Source organism: Vanessa cardui, chromosome 21 (assembly GCF_905220365.1).
Source record: "Vanessa cardui chromosome 21, ilVanCard2.1, whole genome shotgun sequence".
Taxonomy (NCBI): domain Eukaryota; kingdom Metazoa; phylum Arthropoda; class Insecta; order Lepidoptera; family Nymphalidae; genus Vanessa; species Vanessa cardui.
In genome coordinates this window covers 11,390,840-11,411,216 of record NC_061143.1, presented here as the reverse complement: position 1 = coordinate 11,411,216, position 20,377 = coordinate 11,390,840, and the positions used below count along the sequence as shown (strand labels likewise).

Genomic DNA, 20,377 nt, shown 5'->3' with positions numbered 1-20,377 from the left:
CAAACCACTAAACCGATTTTAATATGAAACAAGCTTGTACCTCTAGGAAGGACATACGTTAGTTTTTATACATAGAACCTCTAAGTTCTTGTTCTCTAAGTCTTGTTTAATTGTTTATTGTTTATTTATATAATACATAAGAAAAACAAAAAAAAAACCCGCTGAGTTTCTTTCGCCGGTTCTTCTCAGGTCAGGGTATTTTCTTTCCGAACCGGTGGTAGTGTTTCTATTGACCATCAATAAGAAAGTGTAATGCTTCTATATTGAATAAAGATATTTGAGTTTGAGCTTAAGACGCGAGCAAAATCATAGGCTACTACTTTTTAAAAATAAAATAAATATTATACAAATAAATGATTACTGTTTATAGGGTATATTATAATAGAAAGAATATAAATGGTGTGGATATCATTTAGTAAAAACAAGCAATAAAATAAGGTCATAATTTATGTCAGATTATAAAAGCAAGTAGCAGTCAATTAAATAACTAAACATAAATTTGTACTTCAATTAGTTTCCTTTGTGAAAGTATAAGTCATTTCCATATTATTCGTAACTAGCGCCATAAAGTGTGTAGAACATTATTTCCAACCTAAATTAACACACGCTTTGAAGCTTAGGAGCAAATTTCTAGACACTACCTTTGATTAAGCAATTTATAATAGACTAACGCTACTACATTGCGACGTAGGTTTAATATTGGAATTGGGATTCTTGTTAAGGCAACATAAATATAAAACAATAGGGCTTTGTGCAAGCCCGTCTGGGTAGGTACCACCCACTCATCAATTATTCTACCGCCAAATAACAGTACTCAGTATTGTTGTGTTCCGGTTTGAAGGGTGAGTGAGCCAGTGTAACTACAGGCACAAGGGACGTAACATCTTATTTCCCAAGGTTGGTGGCACATTGACGATGTAAGGAATAGTTAATATTTCTTACAGCGTCATTGTCTATGGGTGATGGTGACCACTTACCATCAGGTGGCCCAGATGCTCGTCCGCCAATCTATACCATAAAAAAAAACAATAGTTTAAACTTTTTTCGATAGTGTACAAACCGTCATCCTATGTTTTCCCCTCGAGGGATGAATTAAAAAAGTGTTCTATGTCCTTCCCCAGGACTTAGATTATGTCCTTACCAAATTTCGTCTAAATCGGTTCAGCGGTTCAAGTGAAAAGGCGTAATAGTAATACTCGTATAAGTAGTTCAGTGTTTTTATTAACGAAGATTTTTTTCCCGTTACCAATCTGTTTGGTGTCCGTCACAGTAGTATGCGAAATCCTATGGCATCCATTTAAAAGACTGAGAGGGTACCGCTGTTTTTTAGTGGGTATTCCGGTGTGCCGGGCGCACTCACTTCGCATATGAGTAACGAGTAACACGTTTTATCAGTAAGGAAAAAAGGACTGTGTGATGTCGTTAAATCACAATTCCGATTCGTTAGACAAAAAAATGACCCAACCCCTAGACCAGTAGGGATAATAAGACGGAGTGTGTTGATTGTAAATCACGCAATCTTGGGGTAATACCAAGCTCAAAGTCATTAGCGTCTTAAAGCGAGGGGTCTGGATGTTTAAAGAGTGTAATTCAGTGCATCGGGAAGGATGTAAAGCCATAAGTTTTGCGGCTAAAGTCTTTCGATTTAGGTCCAGTGGTTAGAAAGCGTGCATCTTAACCGATGATTTCGGGTTCAAATCCAGGCAGCTTAATTGTGTTTATAAGTCATCTCGTGTTCGGCGGCGAAGAAAAACATCGTGAGGAAACCTGTATGTGTGTAATTTCATCGAAATTCTGCCCAATGCACACATTCCACCAACCCGCATTGGAACAGTGGTTGTGGAATATGTTCCAAACTCTCTCTTTAATGGAAGAGGAGGCCTTAGCCTGGCAGAAGAAAATTAACGGGCTGTTACTTTACTTTACTTTACTAATTCGTTATTATTAATAAGCTGACCTTACCCTTGTATTTATATAAAGTTTTATAAAAAAATTAAGAGATTAAATTACTTGACATCTGAACAGTAGGCTGTTCTTTTAATATTTCATTGTTATAATTAAAACATGAATAGCTCATTTATAATTTTCATTATGAAATGCAAACAATTCCGTATTCCACTTTCCACGGGAAGAGAAAATTGTAAAAGGTGAATTAATTTAAACATAACAATAGATTATAATTACATCCTGTTTTGTTCTTAATATTTATTTAAATATTATATTTAAGTTAGAATCCTTTATTTAAACAATTTTATTATCTTAAGTTTTTTTATTATAGTCCCATTATAAATCTTCGATTATGTATCTAGATAAATATCTAGATAGATATGTAGGTCTATTTTTTTATCTATCTAGATTGTAGACTAACAATAAACAGAGTCCAACTCTTAGCCACTGCGTTTATACCAGTAAAGTAGTATGAAAATTATCGAGTATCAAGAGTAGCTTTCACACTTAGATAATTAAATTAGTGTGTTGCTTTTAATTCTTTTCTAATGCGAAACTATCTAGATATGTAAGTAATCTTAGTAATAAATACCTATGTGAAAATATTAACTATATATAAATAGGTAAAGGAAAAGTAGTTCCGTACCCTTATTTTCACTGTTTGTCAGCTGTTGTTTCACGGCTAATAAGAAGTTTTAGCTTTAGCTCTGAATAAAAATGGTTATAAGAGCAGATTTACATGTCTGAAATATAATATAAATAGAATTCATATCATATATAATTTTCTTTATTTTTCAATTTTAATAAGATTTAATTTTCGACCTTCGAACTAGCACGAGTCCATTTAATTAAACAGAAATGTTATGTAGTTATGTAGTTTCTTACATAGAAAAGTAACAAAAAACATAAGTAAACATTTATAATTATATTGTTAAGGCCCCTAGCGATGAGAGGCCTCCTCAAACAGTTCCCATGTTTTCCTTATCTCTGCTTTCTTTATTCAGTCGTGTATAATTATCCAGAATTTCGTCTCATAAAAGACATCGTCTTTTCCCAGGAGTGGGAAAGGTTATAACACAATTGACAACATATATATTACATTATTTCACAGATTATAACTTTCATTATTTAACAATAGGCTTTCATACATGTTTAACTGTACAAATATCGAATTACTGACGTAGTGAGGAAATGTTATATCTTTTTGAAGGGCACCCAAAAGGCGTTTTATATCAAAGGTTGACAAAGGGACGTCAAACAACCCACTTATGCTTGTTTTACAGAATAAACGTGTTCTTCGTATACGGTATTTTTTTTTATTTAAGATGTTCAGATAAGTTGATATATTCTTTTGTACGGCCAGCATTTCATACAGAATTCCTAATGGGCAATACGGTCGGCTGTCAGGTAGCTTGTCAAGATATTTTAGGTCAATAGACAGTCATTTTTAAGGCGGACGTTTCTGGAATACATAATCTCTCAAATAATTTAATAGCACTAATAATTTCTTGTATTTTCATATTTAAAATTGACATTGTTTGATAATTACTAAAGAATATTGAAACCGAAACACAATCATGCTAAGCAGTAGCTGATGTGCCTAGACAGGTTTGTGCAAAGCTCTACATGATGAAAAAAAGGTGAAGAAAGTGGACACACTTAGGACTCGTCTCAATGAGCCCTCACGCGGGCTTCAATTTTCTCATCTAAGTCCAACCCTCGAATCCCCATTCAGGAACACTCTCAAGGCCAATAAGGCTATATATGTTACCGTAAGATTACACATATATACTTTCCGCAATCCGCGACTTTATGACAAATATATAATTAATATAAATAGAGATAAACATATAATACATATCCTCTTTCTCCCTCTTTCGTCGCTGAAATAAAGAAAACGAAATATGTGTCTCAATAATCAGCCATAATTTTTATATCGTTACATTTGATCCAATTCCAGCGTTCTCGAGGGACTCTATCGATTCGAGTGTTTTATTTATTTACTTAGACCGAGTTGAATTTCCCTAGTGATTGTAGTGGATTTGACAAATTGGCCGCCATGTTTGTTACGCAGTATTTGCACAAGATGGCACTTATTAAGTTCTTTGACGGCGTTTTAATCAAAACTTATTTAACTTACGTTAATATTATTTTTTTTCTTTAAATATACATTTTTTATAGAGAGTATCCTAGACGAGTACCATATTATGATATACTATGTGAAAACCCGGCACCGTACGATACAATAAATAAATATAAACAATTACGGTTTATCATTTATTAATAATTTATTGTATCATTATTATTTGGAACACACTGAACGCACCCATAGATATCCATTTAAATTTCATGTCACTGATGATTTAATTTTATGGATTAAATATCGGTATACTAGTATCTCGATTATACGAATTTTAGGATACATGTTGTCGACTACAAAAATATAAATAGTTAAATATTATAGTTAACGATCTAAACAATTCTGGATAGGTTTCGATCGGGACTTCGACATTTTGTTTGACAAATAAGTTTCACCTAAAAAAGTTTTTATTAAAAAAAAGCCGATATAAACTGATGATGTTCCAATAATCGTTTTTATACTTACTTGATTTATATTTATTTATTTATAATTCATTTCGTTCTGAGTGGAGGAATACATCTCGAGGAAACGTGCTTGTGTCGGCCATAACTCTGTCAAAAATACAATATAGTGTTGCAGTAAGTTTTTTTATGATGGTATATATTTTACCAAGAATTCCATACTTTATATTTCTTGGACTAATTTTCTTGATGTAACCAATTTTTTTTCCGGGTTTAAATATTTCATCCGGATTTTATTGGGAGGAAAACTTTTGCAATAATATCATTTCATTGAGTCCGTGACCAAATCTGACAACTGTCAAACGAGATAAAAATTGCAAAAATGCGGTGCAAACCGGAATAAAACTTATAAAATGGACATTGTTTATTTTTCTCAATTGTGGAAGCTTCTATACTAATCTTTACTAATATTATAAATGTAAGGGACACTGTTCGCTATTGTTCTATCATAGCCAAACTTCAAAGAGGCTACTTTTTTAGGATTCCGTAACCTAAGGGTAGAGCGGACCCTATTACTAAGACTCCGTTGTCCGCTGGCTGTATCTCATGAACCGTGACAGTTGAACACTTAAAATTTTCACATGTGATGTATTTCTAATGCCACTAATAACAATCAAATACTTTGATTTATTTGCCGTTTTTATAGACAAAATGGTACGGTACCCTTCGCTCGGTAGTTCAACTCGTACTAACCCGGTTTTCTATAGTAGACAACTAGAAGCTTTATATACCTAAAAATGACAAAAATTTTAACGAAGAGTATTTCATAACAAAAAAAGCATCAGCAGCTGTGAGCTTTGCTCGATAATATTTTTACTAAAACAATTACTTTTTTTTATTCAATCTTTTTTTAATGTAATTTTTTTCATTCGATTTCAAAACCAACACACAAAATGAATATAGTCCACTAAACTTTAAAGCAAATTGTAATTAAAAGGATAAAAGTTTACAAACCAATTTTAATTATCGAATGAACAAACTGTTCTATCAAAACGAGATTAATTAAGAAAGAAAAGCAATTAACAGATAGTGTCATTATAAAACATAGTAATTGTTTAAATTGATTGTACGTTTCTTACTGATTGAATAATTATTTTCACAACGAACCAAATACATTAGAATCAGTAATTCTAATATGTAAGAACTCACATTTATGGTACTGTACGGTACGGTACTGTACGGCTTTGAACAAGCCTTTCTAAGTAGATTCCTACTCATATATTCCTACTTCTCATATTCTACTGCCAAACTGCAACACTCATTTACCGCGTTCCGGTTTGAAGGATGAGTGAGCCAGTGTAACTAAAAGGAAAGATATAACATCTCAGTTCCCAATGCTGGTGGTGCATTGACGATGTAAAGAATGCTCAGCGCCAATTTCAGTAGGTAGTGATGATCATACCATCATATAGCGCCCGCCCTATCTATGTTAAAAAGGCAACTGAGGAATTTATGTAATTTGTCTATAATTGATTTACATATTATTATCCCAGTGGCATTTTAAATAACGTTTGTAGGTATATAAGTGAGAGAATGTATTCGTGTTATAATCTACTAGCGATCCGCCCCAACTTCGAACAGGTGCAATGCTGATACTAAAAATACTACAGGTTTTCTTGTTTCTTTATTATATTGTCTATGTATTGTATACAAAAACCTTCCTCTCGAATCAATGTATGTGTTCAAACTGCATCCGTTATGTAATTTCAAAGATCTAAGCATATATAGGAACAGACAACAGTAAGCGACTCTGTTTTATACTCGACGACCTCCGTGGTCGAGTGGTGGGTACGCCACTTCGAGGTCCCGGGTTCGATTCCCGGCCGAATCAATGTTCATTAGGTTTATATGTTTTCTTGGGTCTTGGTGTTTGTGGAACCGTTGTTACTTTTAATTTTTATAACACAAGTGCTTCAGCTACTTACATTGTGATCAGAGTAATGTATGTGATGTTGCCTCATATTTATTAAAAAATACTATTTAATGATAATGATTATACAATTATCCCAAAACTGATCATTTTTAATCATCTAACATTTCACAATTGTGATCATTAGCAACTTTAAGTTTGATCTTACAAAATGGATTACAACGGAAAAACTTACAAGTAACACCATTATGGACATACGATCCAAGGCTATGTACTAAATTTTGGAGCCTATTAAAAGTATAGTAAACCAGTTCCCGTTTTACGAGACACGTAACACAATATCTGCTTAAGTTTTTTTTGTTTCGAACCGCGATAAAAACTTTATAAAACGACGATAAAAATGATTGTTCTTTCGTAACTTTAGATGAGCTATGCATTTTCGAGTGTCTAGTTATTCACCAATGAGGTTTTATTTACAAAAAAAAGTAAATATATTTTAGTTACTATGATGTATGTTTTTTTTTTTTTAAACGATAAGTTTTTTTTAATTTTCAAATTTTAAATTTGAGAATGCATTTTTTGTTCTTGCCCTTTCACATATAAGTGAAAGTACAAAATAATGTATTATCTTATTTGTCCTTTTTAAAACTTTGAAGCAATACTGCGAAAAAAACATATATTGTTACGAATATGTAAATCAGTTAAAAGTAGTAAAATCGTCTGAAGGAAAATTTCATTTTCTTTAAATAGTATGTATCATATGTGCACCACAAGGCTGAATGCCTACGCCGGTCCATATATAAAGAGTTACTAGTTAAATAATTTAATTTTAAATTAATTTCATAGTTACATCTTAGGTAGCAATTTGTTGATTTTTTATCTAGAGAATTCCCCGTTATATCGCAATTCCGTTTAATTGCAATCCTATGGGGAAATTTTGCCCTCATTCCAAGCGGAAATTATTATTTTCGTTAACAATAATATGAAGTTTATAAATTTCTTAAATATAAAAAAAAATACTAACTCATGTTACTATCATCTAAACTTGCATTAACTCTAGGTGTACCATTGCTTTAATATCTTCAAAAAAAAAGGGACTGACAATAAGGGCGACGCAGAAGCCTACCATAACTACTGATTGTAAATTATACCAAAATAAATCCAATGCATGGGTTATGACACTTTAAAATTGGGTTTCATTACTATTACTATTAGTATTTCAAAGATTTTTTTAAAAAGATATATCGAAAGTCACAAAGGTAAAAATCATACTGCCTAAAAATAAAACGATTATTCCATACAAAAGTATTCGTAATAAATCGTGAGCTTGGGTGACTATTTCACTCTGGAGTTGCTACAGATTATCCGCGCTAACACTTGGAACGAAGATTAATTGCGTAGTTTCAGTGAAAAATCTGTTTGTAGCCGACAGCTTATTCGGACTCCAAACTGTCCTGGAAATCTGCTAATGATAGTTTGTTTAGCACTCGTAATAAATGATTTTATTTCATAACGTAAATATTCGTATATATAATATTCAAGTACAATTATTAAAAAACATTATTTTAGTGTTTCTATACAAATATTTATCGTTACAAAGGCCGAGAACAGTGGTTAGAACGCTTAACTGATGATTGCGGGTTCAAGCCCAAGCAATTCATCTTTTTAAATGTTTTTCTAAGTACTCTATATGTGTCTTTAATCTTCTATACTACTGTTATTGGCAAATAAATATTAATATTACGATCTTGTGCTCGGCGGTGAAGAAAAACATCGTGAGGAAACCTAATGTGTCTAATTTCAATGGAATTCTATCACATATGAATCCACCAACCCGCATTGTAGCAGCATGGCAGAAAATGCTTCAAAAAACGTCCTCAAAGGGAGTGGAAGCCTTAGCCTACCTTTGGGGAAATTTACAGACTGTTCATTTTGTTACATATATTTCAATAGAAAAAGAGTTAAAAAAATTAGAAACGAAAAAGATATTTTTAAAACAGCCTTTGAATTAATCAATTGTGATACTAACTATGCAATCTAATCTACGTTTAATTAATTTTTTAAGGGATTAAAAGACCTCTTTAAAATATATATAAGCAATAAAAAAGTGTTGCTTAACTGTTGAAAAACTTGATGAGTCCGTCGTACCCAGACAAACATAACCCGAAGCCTAAACACACATCTCTAAATATAAAATAGAAACAACACTCACTACATTATTGAATTTTCTTCGAATCCAAACATAAATATTAATTTCGTTAAAAGCAATCGATTTTCATTTTCTTCGAACAAGTAATCTATTCAGTTATCAGAATTCTGTAATGACGTCAGCTGATATCAAATTCCTATTAACCTTTGTCAATACAGCCCGTTCTGAGTGGGCGGCTGGAAAACATTCGCTCGCGTTACTGTTTCCATTTCAATAAATGATAAAAACAAACGTTCTGCACGTATTATTATTTATATCGTTATGTTTTATTCGAAATTCAAATACATATATTGTATTATACACTTTATTTTATTTCTTTATGACCCTGTGTTTATCAGAAAAATATTTTGTTCCAAATTTAAAAATATTATAGGAACAATATTTTTGGTAATTATTTGTATTTAATATAATAACAAGTTCTTGTTACGCCACGTTTGATATTTTCATTGAAAAATAGAACGAGTGTAATTAATTTTGGGTATTAAAACGATTTATTGCTTGCATACATTTTTGTTATTATTTAATTTCCGTGGCAAAATACCTTTGAGTATTATTAATAAAATTACTCAGAATATATTTTAGCTGCCGCTTTTGCACCGTCCATCCTTGAACAAGTAACAACAACAGCCTGTAAAGTCCCACTGCTGGGCTAAAAGCCTCCCCTCCCTTTGAGGAGATGGTTTGGAACATATTCCACCATGCTGTTCCAATGCGGGTTGGTGGAATACACATGTGGCAGAATTTCTATGAAATTTGTCACACGCAGGTTTCCTCACGATGTTTTCTTTCATCGCTGAGCACGAGATGAATTATAAAGACAAATTAAGCACATGAATCAGCGGTGCTTGCCTGGGTTTGAACTCGCAATCATCGGTTAAGATGCACGCGTTCTAACCACTGGGCCATCTCGACTCTGAACCGGAACACAACAATACTAAATATTACTTGTTCAAGGAGAGGAAACCTGCATGTGACAAATTTCATAGAAATTCTGCCACATGTGTATTCCACCAACCCACATTGGAACAGCGTGGTTGAATATGTTCCAAACCTTCTCCTCAAAGGGAGAGGAGGCCTTTAGCCCAGCAGTGGGAATATACAGGCTGTTGTTGTTTTTTTTTGTTGTGTTCCGGTTACAAGGGTGAGTGAGTCAATGTATCATGCACTAAGGGACATAACATCTTATTTCCCATTTTTGATGACGCAGCCACGATGTACGATTTAATATTACTTACAAAGCCTAAGAGTACCATCATTTCATTAGAAAAAAATCCGTCACTGTCTTTTAACTTATAACTTAATATAAGAAAAGCAACAAACGCTCGGATTTCTCACACATCAGCCTCCGGGGTATTCAGATACAAACAAAACATTGCCTTAAAAGCTTTCATTTGTCTTAGTCATGACAGTTCATAATCCTCTATAACTTAAACACAAGATACAGTGAATGTAATAAGGTTCAAACTATAAGTGTGATGACCTTTGCGATAGAATAATAAATTATATTATAATACTATAATTTAAATCCCTACTAGTATTATAAATGTTAAAGTATATAAGTCTATAACCTCTTCAAACTTAAACAGCTAAACCGATTAAGATGTAATTTGGTTTTTTTTGTATTTTACTTCTAGAGGTAAAGTTTGTGTGCTAAAATTTTATATATTTCATCAACTGTTTTTCTTCAATTAGTCCACCAACAGACATTCAATATACTAGCTTTCATGTGGCTTCACTGATGTGTGAGGGGCGGTATGTCTTAACTACACTATGCCTTTTTCTGTACCTGTGTAAACGTTTAAATATTTTGTTGAATTTTAAAAACTGAAATCGTAACGAACGAAAAATGACACTTTAGAACCCTGTAACATACTCGAGTTATATTTTTTTAACAATCGCGGAATCGTAATACAGAGATGTATGTTAATGTATGTCGATGTCAAATCACTGTACGACTATATACCATATATGACATATATATTTACATATCCCGAATAAATTAACATCGATCGATTCCTCGTGTACGTGATAAGGCGGAGTTCACAAAGCTTAACTTTTGCCCGTAATTTGGTTTTAGATATTCCTTATTCTGTACTCTACCTTAATTAAAAATTTGCTTCAACAAAATTGGATAACGACTTAGTCTTTTATCAAAGAGACTAAGAAATAACGTCTGAATAAGTTATTATAATTGTAATTGCGTTCTGTTTTCGTACAAAAGGGATAGAAAAACGTCAGGAACTGGCCATTAAATTTTCAATAAAGTATTATAAATAAATCGTCATACAGATGAAGCAATAATCGTGTAACAATTCATTATAATAAAAAAAAAACACATACACACAATTTTTATTTACAAAATAAAATTGGCAAAGTCATTGCTAACATTTACATTTTTTTTACCTTAAAATAAAAACTACAAACTCTGCTACTCACTGACTAAATCATGCGTTCGTAGCCGGGAGTCGAGATGACGTGAGGACTCTTGCGTTACATTCAAATCTGTTAATGTATTAAAAAGTTAAATGTAAATAAAGAAACTCACACACAAGTTCATACATTTACCTGGACAACACTTCACTCCTTTTAAATACGTGCGTGTAAAATTATTTAGTTTAAAAAGAAAAAGCTAGTTTAAATGTTGAAAAGGAGTAACTACTGGATTTTTCACCAGTTCTTTTCGGTAGAAACATTCCGAACCGGTGGTAGCTTCACATAATATAGTTTGTGAAGTGTGAAATGATTTTTATGAAAAGCCTACTTAAATATAGTACGTTTTGATTTTGAAACAAAATGGCAGCTTTATAGTGAATTTGTTCCATCCATTTGTATTATTAAGGAAGTATCAACCATTTTATAAACGCTATAAATTATAATTCTCTATAGCTCATAATAATTTCATTCAGTCTCAAAATCTAATTACAGCATTATAATGCATCCTCTTCTTATTATTCTACCACCGAATTTTTACCTACCACAGTCCGCCTTTCAACTACAAATATAAATTAAAAGTGTAATACCGACATTATTAAAAAACGCATATTCAAATTTGTTAATGTGGAAGCAGCCTAATGAATAAATATGGTTCACAGTTGAGGATTTATTTGCAACCCATTTTGCTACAGATTTCGCTCGGTCGACGCCTGTTTTAATTATGTCTGTGGGATTGTGAACATCGTCGAAATATTTGACACACGGCATGATAAATATTTGATATGACGTCGTTTACAAATGTAATCGAGTTTCGGTTGGACAATTAAGCTTTTGTTAAATGCGTTATTGATAGTAGCATTAATTATCTCACTTGTATCATTGTTTTTTGATTTAAATTGAACTACATTGCCGATTTTTTTTTTCATACGAAATTTAAATGAGATACGTTATCATAAGCTACGTTTTCTATTCAAGCCCTCTCAGCTCAAAGAACGTTAAATACAAAGTGCAAGTATATGTGTAGTATACATATATATATATATACATTTACTCACACACTCACCAAATCCCGCCCTGTATGCTAAACTAACAATGTTCATTAGCCAAGTGACACTCGTGTAATAATATAATATAAACAGCAAAACAATTACTAATTAAATTATATTATTATTGCTTATTTTAATAAATGTTTTGTTTACGCAGCGATGCAGGCCACATAATTTGAGAACGTTTTACAAGGATTCGCAACGATTATCTTCAAAATAGAAGAATAAGTTTTGAATCTAGTTGTTCATAAGAAATAGACAAGCGGTCATAGCTCAAATAATTTCAATAAAAATAATGTAATCTCGCAGTCATTTTGCTGAAACAACGTGAACATTGTACACAAAAAGAAAATAATTTTTAAACATTATAAACTAAAAAATATTAAAGATTATTAATACAAGGCTGTATTTTGGATAAATAGTCATTATTTATCTTAAAACATAAACCTAGTATTCAAATTTGAAGTAGTAATAATAACAAAGTTTTTTGGACACTGAATAATTACAGCTCAACATATTTGATGATAATCGCACAGTTACCCAAAAATATTTAACGTCTTATAAAAAAAATTCATCTTCATTACTTCAGTAGAGTTTCTGGCAATAACGAGAGTGCCGTGAAATACTTTTTACTGTTATTTAAAAGATCTTCGTTGAATCTTCTTAATGGCCCTTAATAAAAATGTAAGGCTCTTTCACAAAATTGCTCCCTGTTTTAAAGACTTACAGTAACACAGTATACTTTATTTACACTTAATTTTTTCACTACACCAATGACAGTGAGATCTTTATTCATTTTACTTTAATTATTATATAATTACAATTATTGTATATACATTCATTTAATCCTTCTAAGGCTAACAGCCGTGCCTTTTTAAGTTCCTTCTTCTATTAAATGTTAATGCGTTGTGTAATCTGTCTTATTTCTTGACAATAGTGACCACATACCTAGGTTTACGCGTCCAAACGCAAATCAATAAAATATAATTAGGCTACAATTATGTTATGAATACAACAAAATTTATTTAATATATTACAAGAATATATTAATTAATAACAAAATACTACAAAACAGTATACACGTGACAGCATTTAGAGGTCCCGCCAAAAGTGAAAACCAATCTGTCAGTTTGACGTAATGACGATCGGATAGTCATACTAATTCTCCTTATAATATTATTTTATTGTATAGTCAATCATTTGCTTCTATTTCTTGTCTGATGACAAATATTTGTATAGGACGTACGTTTTTTTTGGGTTTGCTAAGTGTGTTAAAAGTGTTTGTCTTATATTCCTTAGAGAAAATGTAGGTTTAGTGCATACTTTACACAGTAGTTTCACGTTCAATAATTGAGCTCAGACGTAAAAAAAATGTGAGTCATAGTTTTTGTTTTAAAAGAATTATTTTTTGTGAATCACTGAGTTATTACTATCTTTCATACCTTAAAGCTTATATATGTAACAATATGATTATTGTATACATAGCGTCGAAATAAATATGACGAATATATCAATTTAAAAGTTTGATTGTATTTAATAATAAATATATTTTTTTAATAAAATAAACAAAGTTACTTTCTCTTTTCATTAGAATTATTTACGTGGGCGATTTCATTATTGTATACAAATAAAAAAAAATAGAACCTCCTAATATTTGACGGCGTAGAATTATGGCACGATCAATGATATTCTAATAAACAGATATGTTATATCCATACTAAACAACAGAAAAAAGTGTGCCGCGCCGGGGACCGTTTATTTTAGTTTATTTTTACATTTCGTTAAAAGTAAAAAGGATAGCTTGATAAAAACAATAAGTAAAAGGGATAACTAGATGTTTTAATTACGCAAAACGTATTACTACGTAAAACGACTAAAGGTAAACGTCCCAATTAGGACGTTTTCTAGTCTTCACTGTTTGCGCGTTAATAACATATCTGTTTACTTAAACATCATTGGGCACGATATATAAATATATTTTAATTGATTTATATTTTTTCCAGTGATGTCTCCGTGTCGTGTAGTGGCGTGTGTCGCCGCGTTGGTGGCTGTCTGCTGCGCCCCGGGGTCCGTCGAGTCCCTCGACCTCAATCGGCTTTATGGACACCATAATAAACGCTCCGGTGAGTAAACAGATCGAAACATTTGTACAATATTACGAAACATAACTCTTAATATGTTTTTATTACACTCAGACATAAAAGATTAATTCCGGTGTGAATAACAAAAATTGTAACAGTCAACACTCAATTTCCACCGACACACACACTCACACATAAATAGTATACATTTTGGACAACATCACATACATTACTCTGATCCCAATGTAAGTAGCTAAAGCACTTGTGTCATGGAAAATCAGAAGTAACGAAGGTACCACCAACACCCAAACCCAAGACAACATAGAAAAGTAATAAACTTTCTACATCAACTCGACTGGGAATCAAACCCGGGAACTCAGAGTAGCGTACCACTACTCGACCACGGGGTCGTACACACATACACATCTATAACTGTTACATTTGAAGCTGTGTGAGTATTCGTGTGTGTAATATGGTATATAGTATTTTCAGCTTTAATTCCCAATAAAATAATTAATGTGCGTGAAATAGTGGCCACCCAACTAAACCACATATTTTATTCCTTTCCAATAACAGCAATGAAATAGTTATTTGCATATACTAGCTACCCGCCCCAGCTTCGCATAGGTACAATACTAATAATAAATATACTGCAGATTTTTTCTTGTTTTCTAGATATATTGTCCATGTATATACAAAAACCTTCCTCTCGAATCACTCTTTCTATTAATAATTTAAAACCGCTTCAAAATCCGTTGCTTAATTTTAAAGATATATACATACATAAAGGCATACATAAAGACAGACAGCGGAAATCGACTTTGTTTTATACAATGTAAAGATAACAGTTATTTCAGAATAACGCAAGATAATATTTAAAACTTCATACGTTCATTTAGAATATTCGTTTGCTGTTTTTAATTAAATTCTGTATAACTTTAGTATGACTGTATGACACAAAGTCAAAGCCTTCGCAAGTTCTGAGATTTCATCATTTTCTCAACTTTGATAATGCCACAAGTCAACTTTATATTTATAACGAACTTAAGATAAATGCTTGGTATTAACTTCGTCATATAGAGATCTCGTATATTATTAATATTCATTAAAATTAGTATTTTGCAGAACAGTTTCGTCCGCCCACACTGGTACAGTACGACACAACTTAGATGTAGCATTGGCAAATTTTGTAAAACCGATTACTGCCTATTTATACGATAAAACTCCCTATCGCGCCATTTCGCTGTTCGACGCTATTCGTCGCTATAGAATTATAGATTCTCACGACAATTCAACCCGAGAAAACAAGTGCATGTAAATTGATGTATCAAATTGACGAATCTTAGGTCATATGATATTACAAGTACGTTTGGGTAAAGATCACATTCACATAAGAAATAAATATTGATAATTTGGGATAGCGTACTTAGTTCGTATTTGATCGGTTTTACGAATATTGCCGATGCTACGTCTAAGTTGTATCGTACTATGTAACTCTCATTTCTCAGAGATGACATACATATAATTGATTCATGGACGTTTTCACTTATTTAAAGAGCATGAAGAAGTTTGTAAATTTTATATTAATTTTATTTTTATATATTTAACTTATGTTTTTATCTGTGGTAAATCTGTTGAAGGCTCTTTTTTACGTGTTATAATAAAATTCACTCATTCCTTAGAAATACATTTTCTTAAGAAGAAATTTATGAATAAAATTATAAAATATAACAATAGCTTAAAAAGCAAATCAAATCAAAATAAACATTATTCAAGTAGGCTTTTAGAAGCACTTTTAAATCGTCATTTTACAATTAAGTGAACTACCGGTTCAGAAACTAGATGCTACCCAGAAGAACGGGTAAAAAAATCAGTAGTTACTCTTACTACTTTAAATTGACACTGTGTCAGTATCCTTGGAATTTAAAATGATTAGCCCCCTTGTTCCTGTTCAAACTGGAATAAAACAATAGATACTGATTATTGTTTTGTGTATATTTGGCGATAGAATATGTGATGTGGGTCAACTAAATATTGGGTCTATTAATATTCCAATGCTGGCCAAATGTTCCTCTGTTCTTTAGGCTTGGAGCATCATATTGTAGTCATTATTACTTATAAGTATGTTTAAATATTATATCTTTTTTGGCTTAACATAATTTCATACATTTATAACTGCAAATATTCACACAAACAAAAGACATCGTATGAATATCCATAGATATGATCATTGTTCTTCAAAACTATTTAAACCAAAATTTTATTTTTATATTAGGAAATCGTAAATCAAGTGATTTTCTAAGAATCAACAATCTGCTCTTGTAATTGAAAAGCAGGGTCTAATTACAAAGCTCCACAAACCAAGAGAATTAGTAATCTATAGAACTATTGATTAAGTAATTATTCGACGATCACTTTAGAAGACAATCGTGAAATCAATAAATGGACGACGAACTTGGTGGTAGACTTTTGTGCAAGCCCGTCTGTTTAAGTACCACCTACTCATCAGTTATTCTCCCACCAAATAACAGTACTCAGTATTGTTTGTTCCGGTTTGAAGGGTGAATGAGCCAGTGCAATTAGTTATTATAGTATATAGTTATTTATCTTAGTTCCCAAGGTTGGTAGCACATTGACGATGTAAGTAATAGTTTATATTTCTTACAGCTTCATTGTCTATGGGTGATGGTGACCACTTACCATCAGGTGGCCTATATGCTCGTCCGCCAACCTATACCATAAAAAAAAGAAAAGCTAAAGTTCATTTACGCGTATGAATATGTCACCATAAGTTCAATACTATGAAAAAATTGTATGTAATTTCTTTTCGAGATTCGTTTTCAAAACTTCACGAGTGAGATGAAAAGGATGAATAGCATTGGTGTACAAGTTATGGTATGAGTCCCAGTGGCGGAGCAAGATCAAAATTTTGTCGCGCCGTCGTAACTTTTCCTATGCCCTGTATCGTGGGTGACCTTTTATGCAAGTATATAAAATATATGTATGTACCTATACGACGCAAATAAAGCATCTTTGAGATTATTTTCGTAAATTACGAGATATTTAATTAAAATTTTCAACTGTACGAAACTGAGTTACATATCCAACGCAGGAACTTTTGGTCTTAACTTTGTGAGCGCAAAGCTCCTTTAACTTTAACCGCGAGGTCGTGGGCGTCCCACGTCGCCCACTCCTTACGCCTCTGAGTAATTACAAACGGAAACATAACAATGTAGGTCACTAGTTAATAACTTAGACGGAACCTGACGTACATGAAATAAACGATAAAGTGTCTATTGCTGAGGTTAATGAAACGATTACGTCACGGTAGCATGCGAAAGGGATCGTGTGGTTCCGCCGATGAGATAGGAGGGTAACGCTGGTTTTTTAGTGGGTATTCTTGCGTTTTGTTGATCTTGGATACTGGTGAGTCCCATATACCCCCCCCCCACCACCCACTTCCATGAGGGGGAAATGCGTAGCGCTTCCAGGGAAAAATAAGGTTCATGTAAAGGTCAAAGGTTCGATGCTGACCATATCGTTAATCCTAACATTAAAGTGACATGTAGTCACTATAAAGCTTATCGAAATAGAATTGTTAACATCTTATAATTATTCAGCTTCGAAACTATTGTTTCGTTCGAATAACGTATTAGTGAAGTAATCGATGCCGTAGGTTCTTATTAAGGCAAGTGACACTGGTTTTTTTTTATGGTATAGGATTGCGGCGGTAAGTGGTCACCATCACCCATAGACAATGACGCTGTAAGAAATATTAACTATTCCTTACATCGTCAATGTGCCACCAACCTTGGAACTAAGATGTCATGTCCCTTGTGCCTGTAGTTACACTGGCTCACTCACCCTTAAAACCGGAACACGACAATACTGAGTAATGTTATTTGGCGGCAGAATAACTGATGAGTGAGCTAACCTAACCTAACCTACCCAGACGGGCTTGCACAAAGCCCTACCACCAAGTAATGGTTTAAATATTTGCACCCAATTATTATTACGAAGAAGACAAGCTGCGACGGAATTTATCACAATGTACAAATCTACTACACATATTATATAACATTATTGGAATGTCCGTTTGTAATATAAAAATAACTGCTTTTTACTAAATGCATGTTTATGAATTCACGGTTCACATATATACCATAATAACATTTTTTACCGTTTTCGTCTGCCTATCTATTTATTCCAGCTAATATCTGTACCGGCTGGACCGATTTTAGTAATAAGGAATAACATAGGCTAAAACAATACATTTTTTGTTAAATTGAAACGTGCAAGAAGTCTTGGGCACGGCTCTTTAATAAGTCTGAGCCATTACCACCACGACGGGTGTAAATCTTCGAAAACGTCGAGAAAACAATAAAAAATATTTATGATCGCTGTTGCCCAAATAAATATATTTTTACAGTGTGGCAGAAAACACTCTAGACACCTACTCCTTAAGACACTCACACTCAGCTGTAAGACATTAACTAGCTCTTCATTTTGTGTTTTTTGTAAAACATTTATATCAAGACAAAAAAATACTTCACATTTTTACAGACACATTTTATTTTCACGTTGGAATACATAAATTAAAACGTAATTAGAACATCCTAAGTTTACTTACCGTACAGGCAATTCTCACCTGTAATATAACTGTCTAAGAGCAGGTATTTACCTGTAGTGGAGTCTGTTGTTCTTATAATTTAGGACAAAGCGGTGTAGTGTTCTATTCTCCTCGCTCACTGATGTATTGTTACAAATTGTGTCATTACAAGTCACTCATTTATGTAACGCTGTAATCTGAACAGTAATAATTCACAGCTGAATATAACAAAAACAACACCCTGTAAATTTTGCCACAGCTGGGCTAAGGCCTCCTCTCCCTTCGAGGAGAAGGTTTGGAACACATTCCAACACGCTTTTCCAATGCGAGTTGGTGGAATACACATGTAGCACAATTTCTATGAATTTAGACACATACAGGTTTCCTCACGATTTTAACCTCCATCGCCGAGCACGAGATTAATTATAAACACAAATTAGGCACATGAATATTCAGCTCAAACCTGCAATAATTGGTTAAGATGCACGCGTTATAACCACTAGGCCATCTCGGCTCTTCTTATTATTTAATGTCGAATATAACAACACAATATTCGAATTTAAGCATTATATTACAACATCGCTCTATTCTCTATAGTAATGTTACACAAAGTATGATAACAGGTTAAGTTCTGTAATGCTCAGTTCCTTTAATTCATAAATGTTATACTCGAATCTGAATTGTTACATTACAAATGAATGATCTTGCTGTGATCGCCTTTAATTAAAAAGTCGTGATATTTTCTTGTGTAATTTAACCTTCAATTATCTCATCAAAATTGAACGGAACAATTCAGTACACAAAATTTCGACAACTTTTTTATGTTAATCCAGTGATTATAGCATGTCTAGCGAATTTTCAGGGTCATTTATATTGACCTATTAAGGTTTATCCTACGATGGTGATAATTTTATAAGACTTACATATCTGCAAGTTTATAGGATTACTTTATACGGTACTAGCGACCCGCCCCGACCTCGCACGGGTGTAATGCTGATAATATAGACTTTATTTAGTAACGACATCACATTAGAAACTTCTAAAATTATCAGTGTTTCTTTACTACGTTGTCCATATATTATACATAAAAACCTTCCTCTCGAATCACTCTATCTATTAAAAAGAAACCGTATCAAAATCCTTTGCTTAGTTTTAAAGATTTAAGCATACAAAGGGATATAGGGACATAGAAAACGACTTTGTTTTATACTATGTAGTGATTAATGAAATCAATATATTACATATTCATTTCATTAAAAGATACCTAATTATCAAGAGCTAAATATTCATTATCCAAGTAGGTTCATAAAAGCACTTATGTAGTCATATAACAGTGTTAAATTTATTTCGTTCTATTCTGAATTTTAATAAAAAGTTCTAATTTAATTAAGAACAATATATGTTTCTCCCACTTTTAATAAAACCTAACGAATTAATTTAGGCAAACTTTTTTAAAACGTTTTTTATAATTCATTATCATTAGTAAAAATAGATTATCTCAAAATAGTTTATTACGAAGTCGTAATTTGATTACTTAATAATGGATTTTTAAACAGTTTCTACGATAAATTTTGGTAATAT

The 20,377-nt window shown here is 32.4% G+C and overlaps 1 protein-coding gene across 1 annotated transcript in view; it reads left to right on the top strand.

Moving 5' to 3' along the window:
- Positions 1-20,377, top strand: part of LOC124539021 (IDLSRF-like peptide) — a 123,791-nt gene that overhangs the window by 91,841 nt on the left and 11,573 nt on the right. Inside the window, exon 2 of the mRNA XM_047116328.1 lies at positions 14,110-14,229. Coding sequence (XP_046972284.1) covers positions 14,112-14,229 — 118 coding nt within the window. The 5' untranslated portion in view covers positions 14,110-14,111. The remainder of the gene's footprint in view (positions 1-14,109; positions 14,230-20,377) is intronic.